Source organism: Amblyomma americanum, chromosome 2 (genome assembly GCF_052857255.1).
Source record: "Amblyomma americanum isolate KBUSLIRL-KWMA chromosome 2, ASM5285725v1, whole genome shotgun sequence".
Taxonomy (NCBI): domain Eukaryota; kingdom Metazoa; phylum Arthropoda; class Arachnida; order Ixodida; family Ixodidae; genus Amblyomma; species Amblyomma americanum.
Window position 1 is genome coordinate 10,172,893 of NC_135498.1, and position 12,973 is coordinate 10,185,865.

At 45.4% G+C, this 12,973-nt stretch overlaps 1 protein-coding gene across 1 annotated transcript in view; it reads left to right on the forward strand.

Moving 5' to 3' along the window:
* Positions 1-12,973, forward strand: part of l(3)80Fg (dnaJ homolog subfamily C member 16 l(3)80Fg) — a 30,598-nt gene that overhangs the window by 14,031 nt on the left and 3,594 nt on the right. The window contains exons 8-12 of the mRNA XM_077653056.1: positions 3,908-4,076; positions 6,046-6,305; positions 8,635-8,709; positions 9,308-9,469; positions 10,879-11,083. Coding sequence (XP_077509182.1) covers positions 3,908-4,076; positions 6,046-6,305; positions 8,635-8,709; positions 9,308-9,469; positions 10,879-11,083 — 871 coding nt within the window. The remainder of the gene's footprint in view (positions 1-3,907; positions 4,077-6,045; positions 6,306-8,634; positions 8,710-9,307; positions 9,470-10,878; positions 11,084-12,973) is intronic.

Below are 12,973 nucleotides of genomic sequence, written 5' to 3' on the forward strand. Positions count from 1 at the left end.
ACAACTGAAACAAAAATTAAACAGAAAAAATACTTTCAGACATGCGTTAGGCAGTGTTCAATCAGCAGCAAGTCGAAGGGCACTAGGCATCATAACCTCAAGCCCTTACCGTGCGATTCGTTACATGCTGCTATAATCTTGCATATAAAAGTTGCTGACAGACTTTTCTGGCGCTGAAGCTTTAGACAGGATTCATACTCCATACTTGCACGGCACCGAGTCATGCATCTCATAGAGTTCAGTGTACAACTATGGCCGAAAATTTGGATGCGTTGCATTTGATGGCGCAATTCTCCACCCTCATTTGCGTAGCATGTGGTCACGTGACTGCACTGCACACTCGTGATCACACGTTCATGCTACTGCCGCAGGAAGCTATGGCCAGAGTTGTCCGTTGCGCAAAAGTCTAAAAGTCTCAGTAAAGGCACTGCGCACACGGCGGAAGTGGAACACAGCACACAGCATATTGTCGTATACCATTCAGAGGACGCAGCACTCGGGATTTTTATGGTGGGTCCTTTCATAGAGTAACCTCACAACATTGCGCATTGCGGTGCTCCAGAGAGAGACGTGCTTTTGGCTTGGGCGAGCATGCCCTCTTCCTCCGCACTTATGCACCGCTGCACAAAGGTGCGGGACGCACCTATCCTTGGAGAGAGCAGGTTCAAAGTATTATTCTGAGGCGAGTACTTTAGTATTAATACACGAAAAGGGAGCGGAGAAGCGAGGGGAGGCGTACCTCTATGCCAAGATCGTAAGCCAAAAAAATGGTGATGCTCTTCGAAGCGAAGACCGTGGACCTGCATCAAAATGCTTTGCGGTGCTGGCTTTCTCACTGCAGTACTTAAAATACAGTAAAACCTCGTTGAAACGTTTTAAAAAGTTGTGGGAAAAAAAGTATTATCCGGGAAAAACGTATGATCTGAACCGCCTAATTTTGAAAATGTAACTGTTGAATGAGGTACAAAGAAATATAGTGTAACTCTAGGAACATTTTCAATGTCCGCGATTTTGAGCGTATGAACCAGGAAATCATATGAATAGGGAACGTATCAGTGAGGTTTTACTGTAACTGGCGTTTCACCTCTCATCTAATTTCAACGTTTGAAACAGTAAGGTATCGCCAGCTTCGAAATTGGTGTCCAGTGACATCACAAATATGAAAGCCAAGCTGACGATGCGCCCTCCTCGATCGTGCTGGTAGTTCTGCATTTTTTATCTTTTTCGTCATCTTCGTAATTCGGGCCCTTCATGCGGTGGGTGCAGCACAGTTCCAACTTCCAGCCGTGACGTGCTTGCTTTCGCATCTGGGCTTTGTCCCATTATGCATGCTCCTCGGTGGCATACCGAACCATGCAGCCATCGAAGGCCGAGTTTTTGGACGCGGCCGCTGCACTGTATGCACAATCGCGATCGCACGGAAGTATCGGAGCGTACATAATACCATCGACTGCTCCTTTCAGCAGGTTACTTTCAGCAGTTCTCGAACTTCGAAATGCTTTGAAAATGTTTGAGTTTTTCAAATATTGCTATTCTCTCTGAAGTCTGAATTGAATACCGTATTATTTGGTTCGATGTTGGAAATGTTCGAATATTCGCAAAACCCTTCTTTCCTTTTCTTACTTGCGTTTGCTTCTGAAGCTGTGGTTAAAAAGGAAGCTGATGGTTGATTAACCCGGAGCCTGCGCCAAAGTCATCTAAATTTCAGCTGCTTATGGTTTCTGAACAGAATTAAATACACTTCCTGGAAGGGTATTTTTCTGTGGTGCAAAGTCTTTTTGGTGTCGGAACAGCAGTTTGATTGGCAGCAGAACGTTGGCCCAATTAACCATGTTGCTGCTTGTGTGAACAGCTTGTTGTTGCTAGTTCATCTAGAAGACCTCTTTAGATGCACAAGCTGGCGAGTATTGGGCAGGTGAGTGGCTCATTCACTGAATAAACCGAAAGACAAAATCGTCACTCGAACTAAAGGGAGTATTGATGAATTGTAGGGCTTAAATTAAGGCGGAAATCTTTTATATGTGTGTGCTGTATTACTAGCCTAAATGACTCCGCTTTTTTCCAGAAAAGTTGACATCAATTTGGGGGAGGGTTTATTACGCAGGGGGAAAAAAGTTTGAACAGATTTTTTTGTGAGTCGAAATTTCATGTCGTATGTCTGTTCGCCCATCCGTCTATCCACCATCAACAAAAGCACGTCGTCAGACACATTTGTGTCACTGGTGTTTAGTGTCGTTCACTTCAAAAAACGTTTGCTGTATCGTGGAGCCGGCCATTTGTGGCGAGATAAAGCAAACATGCCAAAAACTGGCCCTGAATGTCAGGTGCGCGTTTTTTTGCGAGATTTAAAAAACTCGCAGCACGGTTATGAGCGTGTAGGTGAGGCATGTATGATGAGGCATTTTCGCTCCCGATCTTGAGCTCTCCAAATTGCTTGGGAGTCTGAAAAGGTTTTGCTTCCTTTATAGCATTTCAGTATAGAGGATGTTTTATAGTGTTCTGGTTTAAACTGCTACGCTCCTCCCCAGTGCTGAAGTTCTCGCTGGCTTTCATACATTGGTGTTGCCGGTGCTTCTATCAAGGGCACACAGTGCCTTGGTGGTCTGCCAAGTTCGCCAAGCGTGCCACCACCCTTGCAGGGGCTCTCGTCAAAAGATAAAAAAACACTCCAAACAAACAGTGCACAGCATCTTGGTGCACAGACACGCTGTGAAAAGCTAACGGTTTAAAAAAAATAAATTCTCAACGACTGAAGTGGGGGGTGGGCTCCTTACGAGAGCGGGTTCATAACGCGAGTATGTTTGTCGCGATAATTGGTAACGCTTCTCCAACTTTCCGAAAGGAAGTGCTATCGAGTGCAGATTCGAACAAGAGGACAAAGAGATCAAAGGAAACAAAATGAAGCCGTATTTATAATTTAGAGGAAAAGGGGCCAATAAGAAACTGACACGAAAACAAGAAAAACACACACTCAACACGTGTACAACACTACAGAATAAATAGAAAGAGTTCACCAGGGCGAACGCAGGTGGTTGTAGTGCGGCGCGTCGCTGGCATTACGTCGAAGAAAGCAGCGGAAGGGAGCCAGGTGGTGGTAGGAGCGGAGAGGAACACAGGAAGACACCGGTGGTCTCCTGTCAAGATCCCGAAGAACTTGGCAGCAACAGAAAAAATGTAGCCATGTCCTGTCGACGGCGTCACAAAACGCCAGAGGCTTAAAGCAGACTATTCAAGAGTGCCTTTCGACAGCACGGGCCCCCAGTCCATCGGCTGCCACCTCCACACTTGCAAGGAACGCAGGAGGCTTGCTTCGGTGATCCAAGGGAGATCACGGCAGCACGGACCCCACGTCCGACGGCTGCCATCTCCACGCTTGAATGACCCGAGCTCCGCTGCGCTGTCTTCCTTTACAACTCGGTTTTCTGACACGTCAGCTCTCCGCTCCTCGTGCTCGCCACGCTCTTTGTCGCCGTCGCCTAGCACACACCCTTCGCACGTGCACACGCTCAACGCTGGACTGTCACGCGCAGCGCTCCTCTGTTCGACGCACCGCTGTCAACGCACCATGTTCACAAATCCTCCGAGGATCTTTTGTGCACCTCACAATATGTGGCATATTGACGGTAGAATGAAGGAAATCGAAATAAGACTAAATACTATTGGCGGGTTGCATGCTAGCGTTATTGGACTGAACAGTAGTTTTTTTTTTTTTTTTTTTGTCATCATGGCAATATCTGCCATGGCAGCAGCTCTGCTGCTCTGCTTAGCAAAAGAATGTCTGCCTTATCCTTAGAGCAGCTTTGGCTTAATAATACTTAATGAGGATACATGGAAAAGACTAGCTCATGTTGTCCCAGGAACAAGCTACCAATGCTGGTGCTCTTTTTTTTTTTTTTGTGGCTCACAGGTTTATGTTTGTATACAAGGAAAAGCAGAAAGAATTTGTGAATACCCTGAGCTCGGGCGACGATTCACCTGAAGACCCCATCCTTCACATGGTCATCTTGTGGAGGAAGAACCAGAACTTAGTCCAATACCAGTGGATTGACGCTCCGTGGCTTGATGAGCCCCAGAAGGTGAGTTTGTGGGTCTCATTTCTTCTTTTCTATGTTTTCTTTAGGGCTGCTCATTCTGAGGAGTTGTGCATAAAATAAACGCTGGAAAAGCAAGAACTGCCACTTAGTCATTAAGCAAAAGCCCTTACATTCTTGAAGTCTTAAAACCTGACGATGCATCTACAAAAAGCAAGCCGCTTATTTGCACATTTGTTTATGGTCTTACCTGCTTAGGATTTCAGCATGGATTTGAATGGAATAGGTCAAGCTGATGAAAAAAACAATAGCAAGATTTCTGGGCTGTTCTAGGAAGTCGTAGCTTAGTTTAGCTTATGTTTTTTTGTCTGTCTGAAATGGGTGAGAAAAGTCTATTGAGTGTGGGGGCCTCAAGTGCCATTTTCACTACCATCATACCATGCCCACATCATAGGATCGCATTATTGATGCATTGGTCTGTACAAACTGTGCTAGTTTTCATCCTGCATCTTTCGAAGGAAAATTTGTCCCATATATTGGATGATGTAATCACAGGTGTGGCAACCATGAAAGGAGGTTTTTTTTGCCATATAAAAGCTCTTTCTCAGCTACCTGTAGAACCTGTGCTGCTATTTAGTGAATATGGCCAAAGCTACATATTTTCGTTCCTCTTCCAGCACTCTCAAAAAGAGGCGATCAGTGTAAGTTTTGCGGTGGTAAAAAAAACGCAAGGGGATTCACATACATTTTGAAAAATGGTAAAGCACTTCTAAGCATTCATTAACACAATGCAGCCGATACACATGAGCACATATTTGAGTGAAGAGGGGCTTCTGTTTTTCATTTTGGAAGTTTTCTCTTTATTGGACATTTGCCAGCACATAGCCGAACATTTGAAATGCACCAAAATCTATTACACTTGTTTTCTGGGACCCTAATTGTCATATCCTGAGTGTTTGAAAAAAAAAAAAAAAAAGTTGGCAGAGACATTCAAGACTGCTTATGTGTGAGAAGGCGTAAGCCTGCCCACTCACTTCGAGAACGCAGTCACCGCGTGCTGCGGCGTGACATAACCCGGTGCCACGCAACTGGAAATTCTACCTCTGCATGGATGTACATAGACGCCGCCACGACGCCGCCACAGCCCTTCTGATCTGCGCGCCGACTTCATGAAGCCAGTCACTGCCCTACTATGGACCGCGCCCCACGGCCTCCTCCCCTCTAAATGCCGCAAAAGGTTGCATTCGGATGCACTGACTGTCTGCATGAAGTCATTCTTAACTTTACCCATATAGATCCCTGGGAGTCCTCATACCACTCACTGCGCAGTGGTGCAGGGGTTAAGTGGTGCAGCATTGCCTGCCATTGGTGGGACAGTAGACTTTTTTAGCATACAGGAGACGTATTTGCGGAGACATATACCGGGTTACCAGACGCCAGCAGCACGCGCACAATGGTTCTGCCTGAACCCAACAATGCCACTGCGCATGCATAGCTCCCGTGCGTAAAACTAGTATACATCTCCGCTAGTACATCTCCGGTATGCTAAAAACGTCTAATGTGTGATCCAGGTTGCTCTTCCCCACCAACCTCGCACGACCAATCATTATTTTACCGCCACTTGCCAGGTTGCGTGAAGACGCCATCTTCAATGGGTATGATCAAGTGTTAGCATGCACACACGCACTCAGACTGACAGAGAGACAGACAGACGCAGAGAGAGACCAAAGAAAAACTTCATTGTTTCATTTCGCCTTTGAGGAAATTAAAACATGGTGCATGCCAAGCCAATACTGCTGCTAACTTTTATTTGGATGTCGAGTTCTTGGATGCCTTTGGAGATGGAATACTAGTACAGTGTGCCTTTCACGTTTGGGCTGCTTGTTTTTGGTTCATAAGATTGCTTTTGATGCTCATTTGCCTGTGGAAATATTTGTGTTTTTGGTTAACCTAACGGCAGCGAGTTTGGCTGTTCAAGAACTGAAACAACATGTGCTGGGGCATGCATGCACAGCTGAACGAGAGCAAGCAGGAGCTCGAGAATGCCCTGTCGCGGCTCCTGCACTCGTCAGAGGCCCTGCCGCATGATGCGCGCCTAGGTGTCCTGGTAGACGAGCATGCCCGAGGCCTCCTGGGACGCATCCTGCGCCGTCTGGTGCTCATGGGGGACGCTCTGCGGGACCACCTGACACGCTATGAAGTCCTGCCCGCCCTCTCAGTGGCGCTCTCCTTCGGCTTCATCGTGCTGGTTGGCTACTTCATGTCCTACCTAGTGTGAGTGTCTTTACCTCCTCCATGCCACTGGCATGTCCTGCCAAATGGCACTCAGGGTTTCATTGCAGGGGACGCTTTTAAGGGCTGCACCCTATGGTTTCCTGTGGGAAGATTTTGATGAAAAGTTTTCGAAAATTCCAATTAAGTGTTCGCAACTGGTACCTTCACCTGCTACCAAGAAACATTTTTTTTTTTTTTTTTTTTCAGAAAATGAACAGCACGCATTCCTCCGTATTACTTTCTGGATTGCCGTATTTACTTGAAATGTAATGCGACTTTTTTTTTACCAAAAATTGAAGTGAAAAGTCATTCCTCACATTATATTCGAATATTACGCACAGACAAAAGGCAATATGCTGTATTCATTCATTCACACATTGGTTGATGGGTTGTGTAGGTCGGCCCTCAATTCGGTAAATGAAAAGAAAAAAAAAGTTGGAATGCCGCATTAGTCGATCAATAGAACCTCTGAGCCACAAATGCCGATCAACACACATTAGAGCAGTGGCCAAGTAGTGAGAAACTCCTTGCTGGAGGCACCGCACTTGCGTAGCAAGCGTGGATTTCATGCATTGTCGCGAGGAATCTCAATAGAAAACAAGTGACTTGAAGTCGTCAAAAGGCCTCCGTTTCTTTCTCTGAAAGTTCGGCAGACTCCCTCAAGGTTTGCTGCACCACTGATGCCGCACGCTAATGGCAGTAATTCGCTTCGGGAGCATGGAAAGCTTGCCGATGCTCTCGCAACTTTCTTTGCTATCGCTATCTGACACACTTTTCTGCAACATCGAGATCGTGCAATTTCCTGATGGCTCTGTGCAAAACGACGGCTCGTATTTCCTGAAATGTTTCCAAAAACGACCACCGATGTTTGGGAGGCATGACTTGCCACTCGGTTTGGCGACTGGGAGAAGTTTCGTGTTCATGGTGACGCGTCTAAAGCGCATGGTCGATGCGGTGACGGCATGGCGGGTCTCCATGCTTATCTTCGTATTGGCCTTATCTTCTGTGTGGCTCACTTGAAACAAAAAGGGCATGTGGAAGCCATTTATTGAGGTACCTTTGTTCGTAAATTTCTACTCATCTTTCATACACTCCTGTTTCTATAGACTCACCTTACATTCCTGTGTAATTTTTTTCTTTACATTCCTGCATATTTGACCCTCGCATTAAAATCGTGTAACTTTTTTCCCCGTTTTGCGCCCGCAAAATTGACCTTCGCATTTAAATAATGGACGCGTTACGTTCAGGTAAATACGTTATATTGTATTGTTTTCGGTGTGCTCATGTGTTTAGAAGTGGTTAAAAAGAGTGCTGGTATTTGAGGACACGTGAAGCGCTGTGAGCCTAAAGCTGTGGAGGTATACTACAGTATTTACTTGCGTAAAGAACCCACCCCCTACTTTCATAGTTTTACTTTTTTTTTAGCATTACCTTATCTTAGCGTGTTCCTCAGTTTGGTGCCGTCCGCAGTCCTGACATTGGCAGCATGCCAAAATGCTGCGCACCAAGAACATCACGGCATGTTGGCAGTGGTGGCTTGCTCAGCATGCTGCTGTGCGCCGCTGTACGCTTAGAAAGCTGGCGACTGCTTGAGCATCAGAGAGGAGCATAGTAGTTTAAACCAAAACGCTATAAAACATCCTCTACACTGACGTGTAATGGAGGAAGCAGAACCTTCAGACCCGCAGTAATTTGTCTAGCTCGAGGTCAGGAGTGAAAATATATAACCCCTCTCACATCACAGCTAATGCTTAAACATTTGCATTACACACATGTAACTACCGTGCGAGTTTTCTTGGCCTTGTGTAAAAAGCGTGCACCAGACCTTCAGGGCCAGCGTTAAGCATGTTTGCTTTATCTCGCTGCGATTGGTCGGCACCGCTGACTGTCAAAATGTCACAAAATTATCAGATCTTGCCATGATACAGCAAACACCTTTTGAAGCAAACGATACTAAACAGTGGCGACATGATGAGCATGGCTGACCATATTCTTTCGTTGTTGATGGATGGACTGACGGACAGGTGGGCAGATGCATCGTATAAAATGTTGATTTTCACAAAAAATGTGTTAAAATGTTTTTGTCTCAGCGTAACGATCGCTCCCCTCAAAGTGACGTCAACCTTCTGGAAAAGGTATGGGTGCATTACAGGACTAAATATGGTATTGCTTCATCAGGGCACAGAGGGCTGCTCACACCCCACTTTTTATTTCTTGACAGTGGTACATTACTTACTGCCTTCGTGGCATTTCTCTGGCTGCTTTCTTGCACAGTTGTGATGAATTATGGATTTTTGATTGCATTTTCGTTGTAATTTTGTCTCTTCAGGCAAATGGAAGAAAAAAGCATCCAGGAGCGCTACAGACGAGAAGGAAGGGTGCCTCCTTCAGCAGCTAAGCCGAAGTGAGTCTCTCAGCTCTGCTGCACAGGAAATGCTTGCAACTGTCGAATGGGGGAATGTGCCTGCTGAATAACCGCTCTGAGAGGTACAAGAGAAGAGCCTTGTTCTCATCGGCGTTTTGCCTCCCGTGGCCAGATGCTGTCCTTATTGCTATTCTTGCACTGCGAGATCAGGAATCGAAGGTGTCACGGGATTGTTAGGCAGCTTTTTGTTCTACTTATGGCCTTTGTCACCAGATGCTGTGAGATTTGAAGTATTTTTTTTCTCTTTTTTTACCTTTGAAGCAGTAAAATTTTTCTTACGACCCTTGGTATCACGGGACTAAATTACTGTTGGGATCCTTTGATGTGAAGCAAAAACAAACAGTGCTAGAGCGCCATTAAAATTTTTTTTTTTTTGGTCATGCATATCTTATTATTTTAACCTTTGTTCTCCTGCGTATGACTAATGTGCCAGGAAGTCCTGACATGCACCCACAGGTTCATGATTGCCTGTGTTGACTGCGCACTGGGGGCATTTTTTCCTTCACTTACATGCATGGCTACCTCACGGTCTAGCCAAACTGAGCAAATTCTCTGGATTCTTGTCATTTGCTTGCAGGCCCGAGTGCAAGCTGACGATCCATGAGCTTAGAGGAGAAACCTACAATGGGCTTGTAAGACTTCTGAAACCGGGCTGTCGGACCGTTGTCTTACTGGTTGACCAAGAGTCCAAGCCCAAGCTGCTGCCACAGTTCTTCCGGGCTGTGTTTCCATACCGCAAGTGAGTACTGCCATTGCAGGCAGCATCGCGCATCGAGAATTGGCTGGTGTAGGAACTGAATATCGTACGGACTGCATTCAGTGTGTATGAGTACATGGAACTAAGTTCTCGTAGTTGTTCAGCTAGTCACTAGGCATCGTACTTTAATAATGTCAGATCAGCTGCCTTTCAAAATTTGTAGATATGACCGCGACAGCTTTTAGAACAAGAACACTATGCAAAAGAAGCTGTAATCTCTTGCTCCCTTTTCATCCACCAATTCCGAGTTGCAGTGGCTGGTCGCACGTTGCACCTATCATTTTGTTTATGGACATGTTGGTTAGGATGTCTGAAATTTCCATAATGCCTTTTTGCAAAACCTGTTGTGACCTTTTGAGGATAATCATTAATCATGTGGTGCTGCACAGGGACAAAGAATTAGGGTAGAAGTGCTCACTTTCAGATGAGCCATTCAGTTATGCTAGTTATACTGATGAGCGAAACACATAACAGGAACAGGCATACACTTAACAAATAAGCATAATAGACATTGATGTATGGCTAAGGCAAGCAGTCAGCGGCGCGTCTTGCAACCTGGGGGAGTTACCATGAAATTTGATGTCAGTAACCTTGCTTGTTCTGCTTTAGGAAGGTTTTTACCTCTGCAGTTATGTGTTTAAAAGATTATATGGAAGAGCCACCTAAACCAAAAAAAACTCCCAGTAGCACATTGTTGGCATCAGAGCTAGAGTTCAACTCAGTCCCTCCCTCCTGGAACTGTCAGGTCCGACATAGAGCCAATCGGGGAAGTGCCTCAACGAACACTTGTGGGGGCACCCTTCTTCACTCATTGTCATTAGTAGAACACGTCCGCCTGCTTGTGAAAAAAAAAAAAAAAATTATCATAAAGAGCAATATTTTAATTGCAAGGGAAATTAGGGTACCAACGATTCACAGGTCGGGGAGGAAGGACTGCATCAGTGTGCCGTCTGTTTTGTTGGTAGACAAAGGAGTGCCTCTTTTCCGCCTACTTTGTCACTAAATGCCTTTAACAGCTGTCCTGAATCTCATGTTACACAGTGGTAACTGTCCTGTCTTTTTATCTGCTTGAACTTTGAAAACTTGGCTTCATAGGACTACTTGCCATAGGCATGTGCTGCTGTTGCTGGCACCTTTTAGTCTGCAATGCCGCTCGTTTCTTCGCATGGTGACATGCTTGTTTATGTTGCACTCATCAGAGCTAACAGCACTGATAACTGGTGTTATGAACACCTTATCTGAAAGTGAGCAGGTTTTCTTTTCTGGTTTGCTTAGTGTGCGATGCATACCCTACTGAAATGTCAGAGAGTGTTTACTGGTGGCTACTTATTTTATTACTGGATGCTCATGCTGCCTCCTGTCATCGTGCTGAATGTTTTTCCATATGTTAGGAACAAGACTCTCATGTTTGCCATGCTCCTGCTGGAGAAGAATTTGGAGTGGTACCGCAAGATCCTCGCTCAGACTCTGGCTGTTCGACGGCCGCTCAACATCAACCCAAAAAATTGCATCGGTACCGTGTTATCCCTTAATGGGCATCGCAAGTACTTTTGCGTCTACCACGCCAAGCACCTAGAGCCAGCAGTGATCAAGAAGGCAAGTGGCTTTTTTACACACCTCTCCTCCTTTTGAAAGCGCGTTAGCATTCTGATCACGTGATGACAGCAGGGTGTGTTAGGGATGTTGGGGGTGGTGAACTTGGTCAAAAGAATGTCCTTTTGGAGTAACAACAGACACACAGTTAAACCAATTGGCAACTGAAGAAGACCGGCAGATTGGCAACTGCCAAATGTTGCTTGTATGTGAAATTCGAGGACGAATGCTTGAATGTGGGAAAAGCATTCATGCCTGTAAGTATCCCTGAGTGATGCAGCATCTTCGACTGAGGTTTCAGAATAAATTCCTCGAGTGGTTGTTTGCATCAGATACTAGTAGAACCTTGTTCCTGGTTTACAGACTCAAAATTGTCAACAGTAGGAATGACCCATAAAGGTCGCTAGCACTTATAGTGGCCATTCCCCGTATTTGGGCGTTGAGTGTTTGTCAGTTTGTCTGAACCCAGTTTTGTGGCAGGCTGCTTCCCTGCCCACCGGGTGGTGGGCAACCTACCCACCGTGTCAGGTTGCTCGTGAAGAGCAACCTGGGTTACAACCCAACCCAAGCAACCTAAGTTCCAGCAATGGCAACACCTGCCATAGCACCTGCCTTGTGCCACTGTGCCACCACTCAGCTGCCCACCGGGTGGCTTGCCACCTTGACCTAGCAGACAGAGCACAGCACCCAAAACACATCATGCTAGCGCACTTATCCGCATTTGGCCTAATTATCCAAATCGACTGGCATTTTTTCTTCTGGTTAATTCATTCCTGGATAGTATGATTTCCTGGAAAGCACATTCATTATTCAACAAATTCTGACCATCACCTGTAAGAATGTTTTTTCTGAAATGATGACGTTAATAGGGCCAAGCATTTGAAAATGATAATGCTGACAAATCGAGATTTAACTGGTACTTTCCCCTTGCTGTCGCCGAACTGGACATTTTGTGATGTTTCTTTTGTGCTAACGACTGCGAAAATGCAAACAGAAGTGTACAAAAAGTGCTATGCCAAGGAAAACTCTTCATGCCTTATGCCCAAAAGTACTGACCAGTCTGTTATTAAGTAAGAGTGTCAATAAGTGCGCTTGTGCTTCATTCTTATCACGTTTTTCAATATCTTATTAGTTTTAAAAATAACACTTTCCCTGATAATGCACTCATTTCTCCTGGTTTTAAAAAAATGTATCCACAAGGTTCTGCCTTACCTACCGATTATGTTCTCTTACCAAGGCATGAATTAAAGCTGTTTGAGAAAACAGCAAAAAGCAATAACATCAGGGTTGGGTGAAAGATAACGAAAAGTGGCAGCTTCTTTCACTCAATCACTGGGGAAGAATGCAAGGGATAAAAAATGAACAGCTGACAGGAAGTTAGGCAACAGTGAAATAGTACATACAGCAGTTGCCATGTACACCACAGTGCCTGATTTACCTCATTCTGCACTGGTTGTACTAAGTATTACTTCTTCAGGAATGTCTCGGAGATTGCCTTACATGATTCCCAGTGCAGAAAAGAAGCTTCATGCAGCCTGCATTTTTTGGTAAGCAATAGTAGTTATAATTAGAATAGTGAAGATACAAACACGGTCGATATGAATTTCAGGACGGTACGAATACGTAAAATTCACTGGCCAAAGCACACTGTGTACAATGTGCAGAACTTTGGACGTTCGAACACTCTCCTGTGCCACTGCGGATGACATAAATGATGAGCCACAACTGCAGCCTCAAGCACTAAGCGCTGCCTGTATATTGCCAATGCCGTGATCACAAGTTCTGCGGTACGCATCGTGAGCAATGAGTAGCAATGCATGGCCCACACATAGGCAGTGTCGTGATCACCAGTCGCACTGTACGCACTACGAGTAGTGTGCTGTAGCTATGTGG